The sequence below is a fragment of the Caretta caretta genome, chromosome 3 (genome assembly GCF_965140235.1).
Source record: "Caretta caretta isolate rCarCar2 chromosome 3, rCarCar1.hap1, whole genome shotgun sequence".
NCBI classification, from domain to species: Eukaryota; Metazoa; Chordata; order Testudines; family Cheloniidae; genus Caretta; species Caretta caretta.
Genome location: NC_134208.1, coordinates 70679731 through 70698282, shown reverse-complemented (window position 1 = coordinate 70698282; position 18552 = coordinate 70679731). Strand labels below are relative to the sequence as shown.

The following is an 18552-nucleotide window of genomic DNA, read 5'->3' as shown; positions in this document are numbered from 1 at the left end:
TTTAACATAAGAGACAAAAGGAAGCAGAAACTGACAAATACATATCTTATTTGCATACTAACGTTTACCAATTTCCTAGCTCAGTAGGAGCTCTAAGTTAATTAGTTTGAGGACCCATTGTCTCACACCCCTTAATGTTTCTCTTCCTGACAACTATATTTCAACAAACCCTTCAAGTAGCATTTCTTTATTGAATTATAATTTCAATATAATTCATTCTACTTTCACACTTGCCTAGGCAAAGATTGATAAACAAATCTATCCTAAACAGAGGAAAGTGTGTTTACCTCAATCTACATAAAAGTAGTAAACAGATTTCTCGAGAGAGCAGGGAAAGGAAAATGGCAGAAGACAAAGCATTTCAGCAAATGCAGCTGGGAAGAAAGATCATGGAGTCTTCTTCACCACCAGACTCCATATCACCTCCTTTACTGTTTGAATAAACTTTGCTTTGAGGGTAATCTTCAAAAGAATCCACTTCAAGGGTTCACTGGAGTATAAAAGAAAGGGGAAGAAACCCCCAAGTTATATTTCTCTCTTGCACAGAAGAAAACAAAGGCACCAGCACCTTTGGGCCTCTGGAAGAGATCTTGACTGAAGAGAGGCTCAGTCACCATCTTGCTGGAAGACTGTGGATAAGGAAGTCTATCTTGAACAAAGCCTTGAGTAGGGTTGCCAACTTTCTAATCACAGAAAACCGAATACCCTAGCCCCGCCCCTTCCCACAGCTCATTACATTCCCCCTCCCTCAGTGACTCGCTCTCTCCTACCCTCACTCATTTTCACTGTGCTGGGGCAGGGGGCTTGGGTGTAAGAGGGGGTGTGGGCTCTTGTGTGGGGCTGTGGATGAGGTGTTCAGGGTCCAGGAGGGGGCTGTGGGAAGGGGTTGGGGTGCAGATGGGGGTGAGGGCTCTAACCCGGGGTGTGAACTCTGGGGTGGGGCCAGAAATGAGGTGCTTGGGGTACAGGAGGGGTCTCCAGGCTGGGGGGGGGGTGCAGAGGGTTTCAGGGTGTGAGGGGGCTCTAGGTTGGGGCAGGGGGTTGAAGTGCAGTGGGGGTGAAGGCTCCATCTGGGGGTGCAGACTCTGGGGTGGGGCCAGAGATGAGGGGTTTGGGGTGCAGGAGAAGGCTCCAGGTTTGGGGGGGCTCAGGGCAGGGGGTTGGGGCTCAGGGTCAGTGGTGCAGTAGAGGGGCTAAGGCAAGCTTCCTGCCTGAACTGACTCTATGCTGTGCCTCGGAAGCGGTCAGCAGGTCTGACCTAGGAGGAGGCACAACAGGTGGCTCTGCACGCAGCTCTTGCCCCGATTCTCAGCCAATGGGATTGCAGAGCCAGTGCTCAGGGTGGGGGCAGCCCCATGGCCCCACACCTGGCCACTTCCGTGGTGCAGCAGGGAGTCAGGATAGGTAGGGACTAGCCTGCCTTAGCTCTGCAGCACCGCCGACCGGACCTTTAATGGCCCAGTCAGCAGTGCTGACTGGAGCCACCTGGGTCTCTTTTCGACCAGGTGTTCCAGTCAAAAACCAGACACCTGGTCACCCTAGCCTTGAGCCAAAACTTGCTAGATTAAGTTTTAGACTTTTAGATGTGTATCTTTACTTTTATTTGCTTGTAACCATTTCTAACTTTATCGCCTATACTTGAGTTCACTTAAAAGCCCAACTTCTTTGAATAATAAACTTGTTTTATTTTCTAATCTAAACCAATCCAGTGTTCTGTTTAAACCGAACTCTTTAGTAACAGCAATTAAAGTAGCAAACTGTTGAATATTGACTCTGCACAGGAGCAACAAACCTTCAATTTCTGACCTGTCCAGGAGAGGGCTGAACAGTGCAAAACACGGGGAAAAGTTAGGACTGGGAGCATGTTGTGATAACTCTGCAAGTAATAATCAAGGCTGGTGGAAGCCAGAGTGTGACTGCAGTGTTATTGACAGGCTGCTGAAGTCAGACTCGCTGGACCAGGATTGCAGCTATACACAGACACTCAGGGTGTGACTTGCACGCTAGTAGGCTCACTAGGCTGGTTGTGAGCAGCCCAGGCTAGGTGTTACAGAAGCAAAGCATTGTGAGGCACCCACAATCACAGGGCAAGCAGTGGTGCAACCCCTCACTGGGCTGAACTGCATCCTGGAATGTGACACCCTCTCTCTGTGAGGCGGATGACTGGGGGAGCGTGCCGAGGTATTGGTACAGACTGTGTGTCAGGAGACGATACTACCTCGCATCCGCCTTTCTGTTTGCCGGGGGGTGGGGTGGGGTGGGACGGCTGCTGTGTGTGTGTTGCAGCCCCTCCCAGGGAGGGTTGGGATGCCACTTGTCAATCAATCCCCTAGCGTATGTGCTGCGCGCGTGCGCCCGCGGCTGGGAGTATTACGACGTCTTCCCCCAGCTTTTGCTGTGCACATTACACCACGCCCCTCCTTCGCGGGATCCCGGCCACCCCGCGCCTATCACGCGGGGCGGGGCCGGGCCCTTCCGAGGCGCTCTGCGGTGCGTGTCCCAGCCGCCTGTGCGGCTCGGGGGGCGGCTCTCCCTGGCGGGCGGGCGGTCGCCGGCGGGGCGGGAAGGGGGGCGGGGCCGGAGCTGGGACGCCGCCGGCCTTGCGCGGGGGGAGGAGCAGCAGCAGCCGCCGCCAGGCCATGGCCCCGCTTCGGCGGCCTTAGCAGCAGCCGCCGCCGCAGACCCACCCCCGCCCCTTCGCGCCCGGGCAGCAGGAAGCGGCTCCTCTGTCAGTAGCGGCGGCCGGAGCTCGGCTCTGAGCGGCTCCTTCCCGTCTCGTTCCCTCGCCGCCGGGGCAGGCGGAGGCGGCGGGCCCCCGCCCCCGGGGCCGTCCCGTCTCCTCTGCTGGGGACGTGCCGCCCAGGCGACTCCCAGGCTCCGGGGAGGCCGCGGCCTAGGGCGGGCGGAGCGCGCCAGGCGCGGGATGCGGAGCGAGGCCCCCCCGGCCGGGGGCTCCGCGCAGCCCCAGTAGCCCGGGAGCGCCGCGGATGCGGCCTCGCCCTGCGCGGCGGCCCAGGAGGCGCCTCCGCCAGGCCCTCGCTCCCCAGAGCCTGTGCAGCTGGGGGCCGCCGCGGCGGCCCGCCTGAGCCGCTCCTCTGCCCCGGGCCGGCCGGCCCTGCTTTCTCCTGCCGCGGTTGACAGTGAAGGGATGTCTGCTGCCACCTCCGCTGAAATGATTGAAACGCCCCCGGTCCTCAACTTCGAAGAAATTGACTATAAGGAGATTGAGGTGGAAGAGGTGAGCGAGCCCCGTGCGGAGCCGGGGATGTTCAGAGACTCCCCACCACCACTTTCCTGGACCTGGCTCGTGGTGCGATCCACTAGCTATACAGCTCCTTAGAGCTTGTAGGGCAGTTTTTACCCATCAGGGCCCCAAAGCACTTTATAAACTACATAGGTATTCCAGCCCGGGCACTGGTAGGCGGGGGTGGGGGGTGGAAGGAGAGTGGCCGTCAGCTGGCACAAAGGTGTGGGGGTGGGAGGAAAGATTCTGCTCTTAGAGACTGAGGTAAAACCCTACACTTATGAGAGAGGCTGTGGGACCACTAACAGGCACGTAGAGCTGTCCCTCTCTGATCTGTGTGGTAAATTCTGTGCTATTCTCCCTCTCAGAAATGCCTAAATAGTGCAATAATGGGCACAGTAAATATATATAGATAAACGAAGGTCTGTAAACCTGAGCTGCTAGGGAGCTTAGGTGTTCCAAACCTGAGGCACTGATCAGCTTTTTTAAGGTGAATTTTCAGTTAGTCTAAATTTAATCCAAACTTTGGTGGCAGTTGATAAGTTTGAATTAACTTATCACAATCAAATGGAGATTTTTTAAACTATATTGTAATGCTTCCATATAATGTGTCTATTTTGTAGGTCTCTGTTCTCCCCCCCCCCATCCATCCTATTTAATGCACTTATAATACATCCATTAATATGGTATCTAGCTGCTGATCATTATTATCCAAATTTTATATGCATACATCATCATGTTTAGGCATAAAAGACTCTTTAAAAAAATTTATTAAACTAACTTAAGTGATGCTACAATCCAGTGGCTGTTACACTAACATCAGTACTGCATTTGTGACCCATATTGCATCTTTGGTATTGATTACCCATGAAGTAAATTCAATTGTCCATTTATGTTTTACTTAATTTTAAGAAAAAAATTTTCCCGCTTGAGTATTACGTTGAAAGGTTAGCTATAGAAGAATTGCTTTAAATTCTTTGCAGTTGGTATGTAATTGATTAAGAAGGAGTTCCTAAGAGTATTTGTGGATCAGTTCGGTTTTTTCTGTGGAGGCAGAGTGGATTTTCTCAAGAGCAATCTATGTGCTTTCCAAAAAGGTTCAGTGGAGATACAATATATTAACTTAATCATTAAGGCCCTTGTCTTGCAAGTTGTTCCATACAGCTGGATCCCGCTGCCCTTGTGAAGTCCTTACTTATGTCAAGGTGTTGTGTGCATGAGCAGATCCCCATTTAACTCAGTAGGATTTACACATGCAGAACAACTTGCAGAATCTAGACTTAACAAACATTGGCATCATTACAGTCTTTGTGCTGTTAACTCCTTAGCAGATTAATTACTGCTGAAAGAACAAGATCTTTTCCTCTAAACAGAGTAACCATACAGAAGTGAACTTTGCCTCCTATAGGACCTTTCATATATAAGATAACCAGTAGCTCAGAACTTTAGAGAGTCATTTGCTAAATACTGATAGTTCACCTGTATCTACTGAATTTTGGTCCACACACAGTCTTGGAGACTATAAACAGTTTTAATGAGAAGGAATGTTTTCCAAAAACTCTATGTTCAAAAAGCGACATGGTATCTTTGACTTCCACCTTGAGAGTCACCAGAAATCTGTAGAAGGTACTTTGGCTTTAATCTCTCTTCCAAAGGATTTCCTTTTCTATAAACACAATAATCTAGGTTAGAGGTTCTCAAACTGGGGGGATAGACCCCCTCTGGCAGGGGGACTGCAGAATGTATTCTGGGGGGGGGGGGGCGCATGAGACACTTTAAGGGGAAAAAAACTTACTGCACACACTTACCCACAGCAATGAATACAGTAGAACCTTCATTACGAATACCTCAGGAATGGAAGTTGGTCACAACTCTGAAACGTTCGTAACTCTGAACAAAACATTATGGTTTGTTCTAAAGTTTACAACTGAACATTGACTTAATACAGTTTTGAAACTTTACTATGCAAAAGAAAAATGCACAGTCAACCTGTGGAACTCTTTGCCAGAGGATGTTGTGAAGGCCAAGACGCTAACAGGGTTCAAAAAAGAACTAGATAAAGTCATGGAAGATAGGTCCATCAATGGCTATTAGCCAGGGTGGACAGGGATGGTGTCCCTAGCCTCTGTTTGCCCTAGCCTCTGGGAATGGGCGACAGAAGATGAATCACTTGATGATTACCTATTCTGCTCATTCCCTCTGGGGCACCTGGCATTGGCTGCTTTTGGAAGACAGGATACTGGGCTAGATGGACCTTTGGTCTGACCCAGTATGGCTGTTCTTATGCTGCTTTCCCTTTTTTTTAGTAGTTTACATTTAATACAGTACTGTATTTGCTTTTTGAGTGTGTGTATCTGCTGCCGCCTGATTGTGCACTTCCAGTTCCAAATGAGATGTGTGGTTAACTGGTCAGTTTGTAATTCTGGTGTTCCTAACTCTGAGGTTCTACTATAGTCCATGCCACCCTCACTTCTGTGCTGTTCCATCCAGGGCTTAATTTTGTCCCCCAGCTTGCTGGGGCCGAGTATATCTGCTGTGAAAAGTGATTTTTGTATATTTGTTAATATCGCTTTTCACTGTCTCCCAGCTAGCTAGCAAGTCTGCTTCTGTGAAAAATATTAACAAACATATAAATATCACTTTTCACAGTAGCAGACTTACTAGCTAGCAAGTCTTTAAAACAAAACAAAAAAAACCCCAAAAAGGCAAAAGAAAACATGCAAAGCACCTTATTTTTGTTTCTGTTCTGTCTTGATCCAGTAAAGAATAGAGCTGCTGATCATTATTATTATTAACTGTACGTTGTTGTTGAGTTTGCAAATAAAACCCTGCATAAAACCCTGTATGTAAATACAAAATCATTGTAAATGTGAATATTTATTTTTCTCCTAAAGTTAATTAAGCATTTTAGGAAAAATTGTCGGAGTGGCCACTAGAAAGAGTTGGTGGCCACGCTGTGAGACCACCAAAAAAATTGTTGTGAGAACCCCTGGACGAAATAGTCCTACCTCTGTGCAGGGGACTGGACTAGATGACTTACTGAGGTCCCTTCCAGTTCTATGTTTCTGTGACTCTATGAAATGTCTTGTGTCAGAATTACACACATCTCTTCCTTTTTAAACATTTAATTCCATCATTTCTAAACAGTTTTTCTGTATTAAGGAATTGGAAGTACTTTTGTATTTGAAGAAGACTCTGAAATTTGTTTAACGTTCGCCTACGGTCAGTAATCAAACAATTAAGTGTCTTTTGAGATATGGCTTGTAGCTAGCCCTTACCCTATGCAAAAAGTTAAGGTTGTGGTAATTTTAGAGATCATAAACAGGTGCCCAGTGAAGACCCATAAAAGTGAGTATCACATAGCAAATATAATGTTGTACTTAGCACTTTGAACAAGTAAAATACTACACAAATGTTGAATCCTCACAACACCTGAGGACTGTAAGAATTACGACCTCATTTTACAGGTGGGGAAATGCAGGGCTACACCGTGTCTAACTGGCAAAACTGGGAGGTAGAACTCTGAGGCTTAATATACAAATCTTGGCATCCTCTTATGTATGTTCCTCTGTATGCATGCTGACACCTGCACAGGCAGGATTTGGTGCACCAAAAATGTGTGCCCAGATGGTGCCTAGATTGAGGCCTCAGCAAGAATTAAACTATAGGAGTCTTGAGTGCTAATATACTAATTGGTTTACTATATCACACTGTCATCCTGAGACTTGCCTCTCAATCTGAGGAAAAAAATGAAGATGATCCATTCGTTTTAAGACCCAGGGAAGGGGACTTTTGTCAAAGGGTAGGGAGAAATTTTGGTAACAGTTGATTTAGCATTTTGAGTTAAATGTATGTGGCCCCTGGATACCACAATGCTGAGTGTAGTAAAAATACCTAGAGGATAAACTCATATTACAGTAGAAGCAACAAAAACTGCTTTCCAATGGAACAGGTGAACTAGAAATAGAACTTGTCCACTATTATGAAATTCTAAGATATATGAACCCCTTCCTTGTCACCCCTTTCTTGTTGTGCCTTCATTGATTTCACAATTGCTAGTAACCATATGCTGTAACTAACGACATAGCATTGTGCAGTAGAAGAAAACTGGGAATACTTTACACCTAGAGATCAAGAATTCCAAAATAATCACCCTTTACAAAGAGTTAAAATGGTTAAGTTTTATTATAGTATGTAGACATCAGTTAGATGTCCCAAGATGAACATCAACAACTCTAAACTGAAAAATGCAAAAGAATTCTTGTATAATCCCAGCTTTGCTCTTGTATTATCAAGGTTGTCTGGTCAGCAGATAGCACTGCCACTAGTTTATTAATAGATTTAAGTTCTGGAATAGTTACAGGCCCCAAGTCCTAGCTAATAAACATAAGATCTGTGCTTGTGCTTTCAGTTTGGTTTGGGTAAGTTTTACTGGATAACACACTAATATACCGTATTTTGTTCATCTGCCTGGCTATAATTTGAGAGGTGAGAGGCATACACACGCCAAACATATATCCAACTTCCAAGTGGCATTTTGTTGTTTAAAGTTCTCGAGTTGGGATCAGATGGGTACGTAATTATCATGGGTGAATAAAAGTCAACCCAAAATTAATGTGCCATAAAAGAATATTCAAAGCAAGAATGTAGAACAACCTAAAACTCAGGCTCAGCAGCAACCTTCTTTTCCTTTACCCCTGGGAAACTTCTGATTGCTTCTGTGATTCTTATTTTTAACTTAAGCCTTCAGATACAAAATAGTCTGAAAAAGCATTAATAACTAGGGAACAAAACTATAGATTTTACCCTAGATTTCAAACAGCAAGCAAAACAGCTAATTTTTCTATATTTTGTGTTCTCCACACATCTGTTTTATGATGCTAACTAAATTACAGAGGTCTCGTTTTAGTATTTTAGGAGTTGCTTGGAAAATGTGGCTTTAAATTTTCTTGAAAAATTGTGGATAAATAAGCCTTTAAAGGAATGATATGTGGTGCTTTATGCTAGAAAAGTCCAGAAGGATTTATAAAACAATATATAATTCTGAAAGTTTGGAAATGAACTGAAAAGTTTTGTTTAGAAAGTAGTGGTGATAGCAGTGCAGATTCAGTTGTTGAATAAAGGCCCATCTGATTAAATACTTAGTAATAAATCTCTCTATTTGGGAAGTTCAGTTAACAGATGCTTTGCAATACAGTGTGTGGGGTTTTTTTAATTTTTTTTTTTTGTTGATAAAACCTAATCTTAAGGGAACACATAGAAAAAGGTAAACTTGGCTTCTAATTATTTCATTTGTTAAAGTATACTTGCCTTCCTTTTTTGATGCTTTGTTTCTGGAGTATTGTCCTCATGACTCCGTTCCATTCTTTTCCCTAATTAATTTGCTTCTGTCACCACACATCCACTGTAACTAAATACCATCTGACTGATTTGTGCACATGTTTTGGTTGTTGTCTGTTGTTGGTTTGAATAGTGCGGAATGTACACAGCTCTTTTATGTTATATGAGCCTTGGCACCCAAATCCTACAATGCTGACCACCCCACTATGGAAAAATCTAAGCCCAGTACTAGGACTGGGTGGGTGAGTGGTGATACAGCATGGCCAGAAGGCAGCAGGAGAGTCATATAGGAGAGATGTGTAAGCCCCAGGATGAGGAGAAGCCTTATTCCCTGTAGAGGGAAAAAAGGTTTCTGTAGATTAATTAAAAGCACCTGAAGCTAGTCACCTGATAAACTTCTGCTTCAATCAGCTGGGGGAAGGAGTTGGAGCACAGTGGTTTGGAGTTGGAGCAGAGAGCAATTTGAAGGAGTGCTGTGGCTGGCTAGAAGACTAAGACCCTAGGTAAAGAGACACCCGGCTTGTGCAGAGAGAGAGGGCAGGAAGCCCCACAAGCTGAAGAGCAGGAGAGGGAAGTAGCCCAGGGGAAGGAAGCACTAGTTCAAGTGGTTGACCACTATCCCTAGGGCCCCTGGGCTGGGACCCAGAGTAGAGGGCGGGCCCGGGTCCCTCCCTCTCCACTACCCTTCTCTGGCTTACTAGTGGGACAGTAAATACCCTAGTTCAGGGGCAGGAAACTGCACCCTGAACCCCCCCCCAAGAAGAGGAAGTGCGGGACCCATCATAATCGTACCAGCAATTTGCCCCTGTGTGTGTGTGTGTGTATACAGATATATATGTGTGGGAGTATGCAATATTATATATTTTTCTTAAAGTGACTTTAAAGCATATACTATTTGAAAGCTTCTATTATCCTCAAGTACAGTAATCTGTGATCTACAGGGTGCTGGTGGCGTCTCCGCCAAGTATTCTATGCAGGTTGTTGCAGAAGTGCCAGTTCTCCAACACAATACCAGATCTATTGTTGCTCTCCCTAACCTTGTAGAATTCCTGGCAAAGTTCCTTTACTCTCCTATAGTACTGCTGATGATCCCTGTCAGACCCCTTTGCCTGCACCTCCCCCATGCAATCTACTTATAGATGTCCGTGTTTCTGTGTCTGGTCCGTAGCTGTGCTTGCATAGCCTCATCTCCCCACTGGTTCAAGAGATCCAGGCAGGAGTGTGTCTAGTACCTCTCTGTGTTCATGGAGCTTGCATGGTCTATTGCAGTGGTTCTCAAACTTTTGTATTGGTGATCCCTTTCACATGGAAAGCCTCTGAGTGCGACCCCTCCTTATAAATTAAAAACACTTTTTATATATTTAACATCATTAGAAATGCTGGAGGCAAAGTGGAGTTTGGGTTAGAGGCTGACAGCTCGCGACCCCATATGTAAGAACCTTGTGACCCCCTGAGGGGCTCTCAAACTGGGGGTCAGGACACCCCGGTCTATTGGGTGGTTGCACACAACAAAGCTGGTCTGCTCGGTCTGCTCGCCAAGTTGGGCAATGAGAAAAATGCATTTCAAGGACATGGAAGGCTTTAAGGGGGTGGCTTCTGGTCTCTCTGATCCCTGGTTAGTGGAGTTTCTAATTGTGATCAGAGTGGTCACTCTTGCAGAGAATGGGGCATTGTGGGACAGTAGCTAGAAGACTGTTAGTCAACACACATCATGCAGTGTCTTCACTCATATTGCATTGACCTAAGCCATAGTTGAACTACTTTACGCTGTTCGGTGGAGGGGCAGGGGTACTGTGTTGATGTAATGAGGCACTTGTGCTGGCTAGAGACTAATTTGATGTAGACACAACCTAACTTTGTAGCGTAGCCGAAGCCTTAATTTCAACAGTCCACTTGAACAAAGGTAGTTGATAACTAGAGTATTTTGAGGGAATCCTCTTACAAAGAAGAACTGATAAGCTTTCTAAATATATATTTAAGAATAGCTATTTAAGATTCCACACCACTAAGAGGACATATTTGTAATGTGTACACCTATACATAATACATTTTTGGAAACAGCTGAATATGATTTCGTCTGCCCACTGGGGCCTGAATTTAGGGTTCTTTATCTTCTACAGCTGAGCAGGAAATGGTTTTCTAGTCCCATGAAATATAGAATATTTTTCTTGTCCTGAATCAGGACAAGAAGTCAATCTCAAATTTTTGTGAACCAATAATCCAAAAACATTTCAGATCAGGTTAATTGAAATACTTAATTTTGATTTCCCATCTTATTTTTAAATTCTTTTTAGTATCAATTAAAATTTCCAATGGAGGTTATTTAGAAACAAACCCCTTCATTTAGAAAATGTCAAAACATCCCATTTTAACAATTTTGAATTTTTTTCCAAAAAGTTTTAGAATCAGGGTATTCATCAAAGCTGATCCTTTTTCCTGCTAAAAATTTTGGTTTTGACAAACTGTCATTTTCTGATTTATAAAAAAAATTCTGAAAATTCCTGACCAACTCTAATGTTTTCCTCGCAGCTGTTGATGGCCTGGAGTCTGAACTGTGGTCCAAAGTCTTGATCCTGTAATCACAGAATCATAGGACTGGATGGGACCTCAAGAGGTCATCTAGTCCAGTCCCCTGCACTCATGGCAGGACTAGGTATTATCTAGACCAGAGCTTCTCAAACTATCTGATGTGGGGACCGGCGATTTTTTTTTTTTTCCAATGTGCACACAGACTGGCAGCCAATGGCTCGCTGACCGGCACTGGTCCTCTGACCACCACTTTGAGTAGCACTGATCTAGACCATCTCTGACAGGTGTTTGCCTAACCTGCTCTTAAAAATCTCTGATGATGGAGATTCCACAACCTCTCTAGACCATCTATGCCAGTGTTTAACTCCCCTGACAGGAAGTTTCTCCCACTCTGTTTACGCCACAGTGGCAGCTCCTGTCCCACAGGGCTGGGTTTGGCTCCCTACTCCGGGCATTGCAACCTAATGCACGTAGTCACAGTGCCACTGAAGTTTGGCACATCCGCCCTGCCATAGATGGACACGGAGGAGTGGAGGGCTATATTGCAACACCACTTAGTTTGGGGACGTTTTACTCTGATTGCAGATATTTCACAGACTTTATTCAAATTAATCGTTTCCATGATTAGTGTGGCAAAATCATATCCCTATTCATGTTCGATAACCAAAAGAATGTGAGCCCCCATTGAAGTGCTGTGGCTAAAAACTAATATAGTTCCTTGTGTATCCAGGAATATTGAGCAGGAGTATGGAGGTGATATTAAGTTAGTATATAGCATTGCTGAGACAACTGCTGGAATATTGTAGCCACACTCTTTAAAAAGATATTGAAAATTTGGAAAATCATTCAGAAAAGATGCAAAAATTATTTGAGGTCTGGAAAACATGACATAACAAATGGCAACTGACTTCCTGTATGCTCAGTTTGAGACAATCAGGTCCTGGTTTTGAGGAGTGCAGTGTACTCCAGTTGAAGTCAATGATAGCCATAAGTGTTCAGCATCTCTGAAATATTAAGCTCTTGATGTTTTAAGCTGGGCAGCATGAAACAAAAACACAGGAAATTAGACACTTGAAAATTTTGGTTTTGATTTCTGTGGCCTTGGTTAAATTCAGACATTTCACTGGTTTAACTTAAAATCAGTTTTTAAACCTATTGAGTTAAACTGTTGGGAGTTTGTGTGAAGACACTTAATCAATCAGTTTTTTTTTTTTAAGTTTCAACTGAAATAAGCAATTATTGAACCAAAATAGTATTGTCATGGCATGGCTCCCACCTGGGCTGCCCTCTTGCAGCAGGCTGCACCATGATAGGCAAACCTGCCTCAGCTTCCTTCCTTCAGAGGCTCCGGTAACTCTATGACCACTCCCTTGCATAATAATACACTTCCTTAGGCTGGTTTATTATAAAAATATAGTGCAAAATAGTCCATAACAAGTCCCCAAATATAGTCCATTTATCATTGTCTGCGAATGTGCATGGCATGTAGTCTTTAAAATCCAACATCTTCTAGTCCATCCACATAGCACGTATCATTCTCCTGTGTATTCCACCACACCCAAGCTCTTTGATCCCCTCCTGTCCTTTTACCAGAACAGCCACTCCAGCCCGTCCAGCTTGAGTGCAACCCTTCCCTTCCCAGCAGGAATCCCCCACAGCTTCCCTGCTGGGAGTTCATCCTCACTAAGGGAGTATCCCTAACTGTCCCTGGCTCTCTCATTGTTTCCCTGGATGCAGCTCCCAAGGTGTGGAGACATGAGCAGGTAGGCCCCTGTGCTAAATACTAAATACTGAATACTAAAGCTGTGCTGTTCCCGTCTTTCCAGCCCTCAGCATTGGCTTTTAGCCTTAGAAGTCAGCAAGCAATTCCCTCTTGCTGTTCTGCTCCCTTCAGCCCTCTCCAGCCCCCTGGCTCCTCTTCTCCTAACTCAGGCAGTTCTTACCTGCTCCTTTTCCTGACTGACTTGGGCAGCTCTTAGCTGACCCATTTCCTCACTGGGCCTTCTGTCTCAGTCTATATCCATTTATATGGCTCAGGTGCCTTTTCTTAAAACCCAATTAGCAGTCAGTTGACCATTACAATTGTACTGGCCTCTGCCCTCTTAAAGGGCCAGTGTCATCCTGCAAGGAAGTGTCTCTACACAAGCTTGCACCAGTTTAACTAATCCGATTTTAAAACATAGTTATGAGTGTAAATTTTTGTGTGAAGTTCCCTGTCTGTAAAATGTGGATAAAACATCTCTCTATGTTAGGGTGCTAGAAAGTGGAATTCAACAATGAATGCAGGGCGCTCAATATTATGGTGATGAATGCAAGACAAGTGTTTGAGGAAATAATAAATTCTGTGTTCAGTGCAGTGAATGATGAGAGGATAAAAGAAAATCTTGAACGAATGCCTTATTCTCTGAGCACTGTCCGTCTTATGCATGGAATGTGCACAGGACCCTGTGCGGGGAAAAAAGTGTGATTTGGGGCCTTTGGGTATCACTGAAATAGTAGTAATAACAATAAAGTGCACCCTTTTTTTATAAAGCTCTGGAGGTGTATACATAACATACACACATACAAACAACTTCACCTCTGTTGTAATAGAGATCCCCTTACAAAAAAATCCCCCTTCTTCCTACCCAACTTCCCTCTGAGAAATGCCTGCAAAATGAAATGGATCCTGCAGTGTGCATTGAAGGCCTGTAATGTTGGCTCTGTCAGACCAACAAGGGGACTGAGTTCCAGAGTTGAGTCCTCTGTCAATACCTAGGCACCAGCCTTTAATGTTTAAATCTAGGGCCTGTTAGTTTGAGCACCTCAGATATCATGACAGAGGATAATGATCCATTCCAATATATGGAAAACAGATTTTACCCCAATATATTTAAATTACTACTGGGTATAGTGAGTTTAATCCTTAAAACAGATTACTGTACATTAAGTTTTCAGTTAACTTATTTTTTTAACTGTCTTTTTATGAGGTTTTACTCAGCCTTTTTTGAATACATAAAATGTACTGGGTTCTAAAATAACCCTTTGCTGATAAACTGTTACCTCAGTCTGGGATACAGATACTTCCTGGAATGAGTAAACTACCCAAATGCTAATAAACTCTTCAAAAAGAATTGAGTTTAGACCAAGCAGGGAAATGGCTGCTGTTTTAGGAATGCTCCACAGAATGTTTAGATAATGATTAATTGCATATTCACTAGACTCTTTGATATGAGCATGTAAGCCTTAATATACAATTACACTTTGAAAAGGAAACTCCATTGGAAAGTATGGATTTGGGTGTTCTTAAACCCCCACTAAGTCCTCAAGATGGTAATTAAGTTGATGTCTTATGGGCCTTCTTTTGTACATACTGCAGTTAATAAGTAGAATTTTCCAAAGAATACTAAAGCTGTTAACTGGAGAAGTATTCTATTTTATTGTCCCTCTTATGCCCAGCAAGGCCTCTTTAGAACAAACAGCACTGTGCATCTGAATAAGAGTCGAAAGTGAAGAGTTGTTCTTCTTAATGAAGGTATGAAATCTGTTAGTCTCTCAAATTTTGGAGAATAGTAAAAGTATATGTATTGGCTAATACAGTTCAGAAACAGCTGAATGCTATTTATTTTTCTTTGCTCCTGGGCTTGAGAACTGGGATCTAAATAAACATGAGTTCATTTTTCTTGTTTGTAGTATGAGTAACTAGCATTAAGAATATCCTTTTAAGATGAGAGAATTTTAAAGACCTTTAACCTAGGACCTCTAAAATATATATATCACCCATGGTTTATACTCCACGTATTTTCAAATCAATGTGTGGTGTTAAGCAGCATTGGCAGTGTGCTTAATATTGTGTAAACACAAAGAAAGATACAGTCTCTGCCCCAAGCACCTTATATAGTTTCTAATTCAAGGCTTTATTTAGATGATTTTTTTAAAAATGTTAGAATGAATTACATTGGAAAAAGTACAAATACAACTCTTTTAAGTTGTATGTAATTGCAGTTTTGTTAGTGTAGTAAAAGAGGATATTCCTCTGGAATTCTTTTCTTTTGTAGGAGATCCAATAAGGAGCAGAGAGCGAAAGGGAGAGAACTAAAAAACAAGTTATGTAGATTAATGACTCTTTAAAACTTTCTAAACAGCCTACACTTGTTTCTTGAACCACCTATTTTATTATTGACAAACATTTGCTACAGAAAAAGTAAGAGGATTTCCACTATACACTGCACATTTCCTCCCCTTCTCCCCCCCCCCCTTCTCTTATGGTACCCGAAGGTAAAGGTGAAGAATCTTTTTCAGACCAGTATGTTTATTTTTAGATCATTTTCCAAGACTCCAGTGCCACAGAGCAACTGCTGTTAATGGAACTACTTAAGTAACAAGTCAGTAATGTGGGGTTCATGTAAATTGAGAATGTGTACTGTTACCCAAACAAGTGTAGTTGTACCAGCAGTAGGAGATATGAAGGAATCAGCGTGAAGAAACTAAACTTTAGACAACTCTTCTCTCCTGTGGTATTAAAATAATTGGTTCTTGTGCATATCAGAAATGGAAGCTTTATTTCTAATGCTTAAATTATTCAGGCAACTTTTAAGACTTTCCTTTCAAAAGAAAATTGGAGGGAGAATGCTAAAAGTAACTAGCTATTTTGCTGTTGTTAGTTTCTCTCTCATAAAAATTGTCCGTGAATAAAATAGTTCTGCCACATACTCCAGTATCATCTTCTGCTCTATCATACTATAAATCTGTGGGTCTTATTGGATCCATCACTACTTCTGTTTGTTAATTTGTAATGGTGTCCCAGAGCTCCTTTCTTTCATGGCTGGCCAAGAAGCTGAGAGTGTCTTTCTAATGTGGACCTAAAAATGGTAATTCCTTTATCTGTAGCCTAGATCAACATATGCATCTGTGTGCTCTCCTTAGAGCTCAAGTTTTGGCATTAGCTTACAGCTCACTACTAGGTGCAATGAAGATGTTAACACATTGTTTCAAAACCCTGACCGATCTTGTACACAGTCATCCAGTAATTTATATTGGCGAACACTTGGATGCTATATATTTCTCTGACTTCCTCTCATGGTTCTCCATTGTGCCCATTAAGAGATTCTGTGAGAGTCTTCCTCTTGGCTCCTGACACTGACCTCTCCAGAGCCATTGGCTGGACTTACTTAGTAAAGGGGGTCTGCCTTTTAGAATTTATTCTCCTTTTCCACTAGAGCCTTTTTGTAGTGCATTTCATGGCACAAAGCAAAGCTGGTTAAGTTAGCATGCACAACCGGAAGACAAGTTTCTTTTTTCCTTTCTTAACAGCATGGTTATTTGTGTTTCTGGCAGCAAATGTTTTAATTATTACTCAGTTGAAGCAGATTTATTTAAACTTAGAAGCTTTCACGTAAATGTTTAGGTTCCCTGGTGATGAATGCTCTTAAGGGGCAGATTTTATCATAACTAACACAGTATGCAACTGACTGGGTTGCAGAATTTGTCCATTAGTCACTTACAATTAAATTAAAGGGACACTGTCATCTTTTTTTAAATTGACTAATAAAAACAAGTTTGAGTTAACATAGTAAGTTTCAAAACTTTGTAACTCACTCCTTTTAAAAAAGAAATATATATATAAAATCACTTTTTTCTGCTGCTGTGCTGATTTTTGTAAGGGCCTTCTCAGCAGGAAAGGAGTGAACTGATGACTAAACAGTAAAACTGACTACTCCAAAGTCTGTCAAATGCACAATGCAAACAAACTGAAAAATAAATAACATTTTCACTAAATTCTTCCAGTTACAATCAGTAGTCCCTCTAATTTTTCCCACTCATATGCAGAATGAATTTTGTTACGTGCACCAATATGACGGATATGTGTAACACATCACCTCCATATTGGTGCACGTAACAAAATTCATGTGGTGGCAATGGGGCCAAAGAGGTTCAGAGTGTGGGAGGGTGCTTAGGGCTAGGGCAGAGGGTTGGGTTGCAGGATTGTGAGGGTTCCTGCTGAGGGTGCGGGCTCTGGGGTGGGGCCGGGGATGAAGGGTTTGGGGTGCAGGAGGGTGTTCTTGAGCTACAGCGGGGAGAGAAGACTCCCCCAGCGCTCTGCCCCCACAGCAGCACCTGGGTTGTGGGGGAGAGGCTTCTCTCCCCACCATGGGAGCTCTGGGGCTGCAGGATAGGCGCCCTTTCCTGGGCCCCAGCAGGTCAACACCTGGGTTGAGCGGAGATGTGCCTAGGGCCATGCCACTTCAGGGTTGGGCTGCTCTGGCTGTGCCGCAGGCTGAATTGGTGGCTGGGGGAGGGGTGCCCCTCCAATGGTTGGTTGGGAGCCGGGGGAGGGGCGCCCCTCCCATGGTTGCGGCAGGTCCCCAGGCGGGTTCCCTGAGCGCCTGTGCGGTGCAAAATAGGCTGCTTGTGGCCCCGCAGCTTACAGGGAACTTAGGTTACAATAATCATAGGGATCACTTGTAACTATACTGTGTACAACATTTTCAGACAGTGATTTTTTTTTCGAGTTGGTGTCCATCAAATGTTTAAATTAGCATTAAAGCAACAAAAAAGAGATCTTTTTTAAAAGGCTATTTTCTAAGACATGCTCACCAAGTAAAATACTAGAGAGTTATGTCTTTGAACATGTCTTATTACTGTTGATATATCCTCATACCCAATGTATACAGCTTGGAAAGGAGGAGAAATCAGGAATTTCCAAACATTGTTTCCACTGAATCATTAAACTCATTACATAGTAATTTGTGTATGTTATGTAACATTAATAGTAATAAGGCCTTGCATTTAATAAGGATATGAGAAATAGAAATTACTGCCTTTATGCAGTGTAGTAGAAGTAACTTTTCTGTAGAAAACTTACTTTGAATTTCAAAACTTTTTTATAGTGTTTGATTTCTTTGCAACTTAAATAACGTTCATTTTTGTTTTGTAATTTCTTTTTTAAGGCAAATGGTAAAATCAGATTCTATTGTATGTAATTATAATAACCCCCAATCATGTATAGCATTTGAAGCATTGGCCTTCATCACTGCAGCACAAATTGCTACAACTTGAACTATAGGATTAACTGTGTTAGCCGGCATCAGCAGAAAGCTGTGATCCAGGAGGCTGGGATGGACTTCTGGGGCCAGGTGTTAAGTTTCAGTGGTGGTTGGTGGTGGTTATTTTGGCATGCTTCCAGGACTTTTCCTGAGGAATGCGAGCAAGAAAAGGGAAATTGAACTTTTCAATAGTTTATATCGCCACCAAACCTGAATAGAATTGGATGGGTCCAAGGAAAAGGCATTTCTATTGCTAGGGGGCCCCCCTGCTGAATTTCATGGGCCTGCTCCAAAAAATGGAGGTGTTAGAGCTTCTCCCAAAAAAAAAAAAAAAAGACTCAAGAATCTCTTATGGGAAGTATTGTGAAATCTAAATGTAGGGATCTCTATCTAACCCCTTCTAGTGAAGTCAAA

The 18552-nt window shown here is 43.2% G+C and overlaps 1 protein-coding gene across 4 annotated transcripts in view; it reads left to right on the top strand.

The window, feature by feature from the left end:
• The first annotated feature begins 2594 nt into the window (after positions 1–2594).
• Positions 2595–18552, top strand: part of MAP3K7 (mitogen-activated protein kinase kinase kinase 7) — a 66299-nt gene continuing 50341 nt past the window's right edge. For 3 of the 4 annotated variants that reach the window (XM_048844998.2, XM_048844997.2, XM_048844994.2), the window contains exon 1: positions 2595–3238. In XM_048844998.2, the coding sequence (XP_048700955.1) occupies positions 3149–3238 (90 nt within the window). In that variant the 5' untranslated portion in view covers positions 2595–3148. The remainder of the gene's footprint in view (positions 3239–18552) is intronic. The other variant, XM_048844999.2, reaches the window with a different exon arrangement.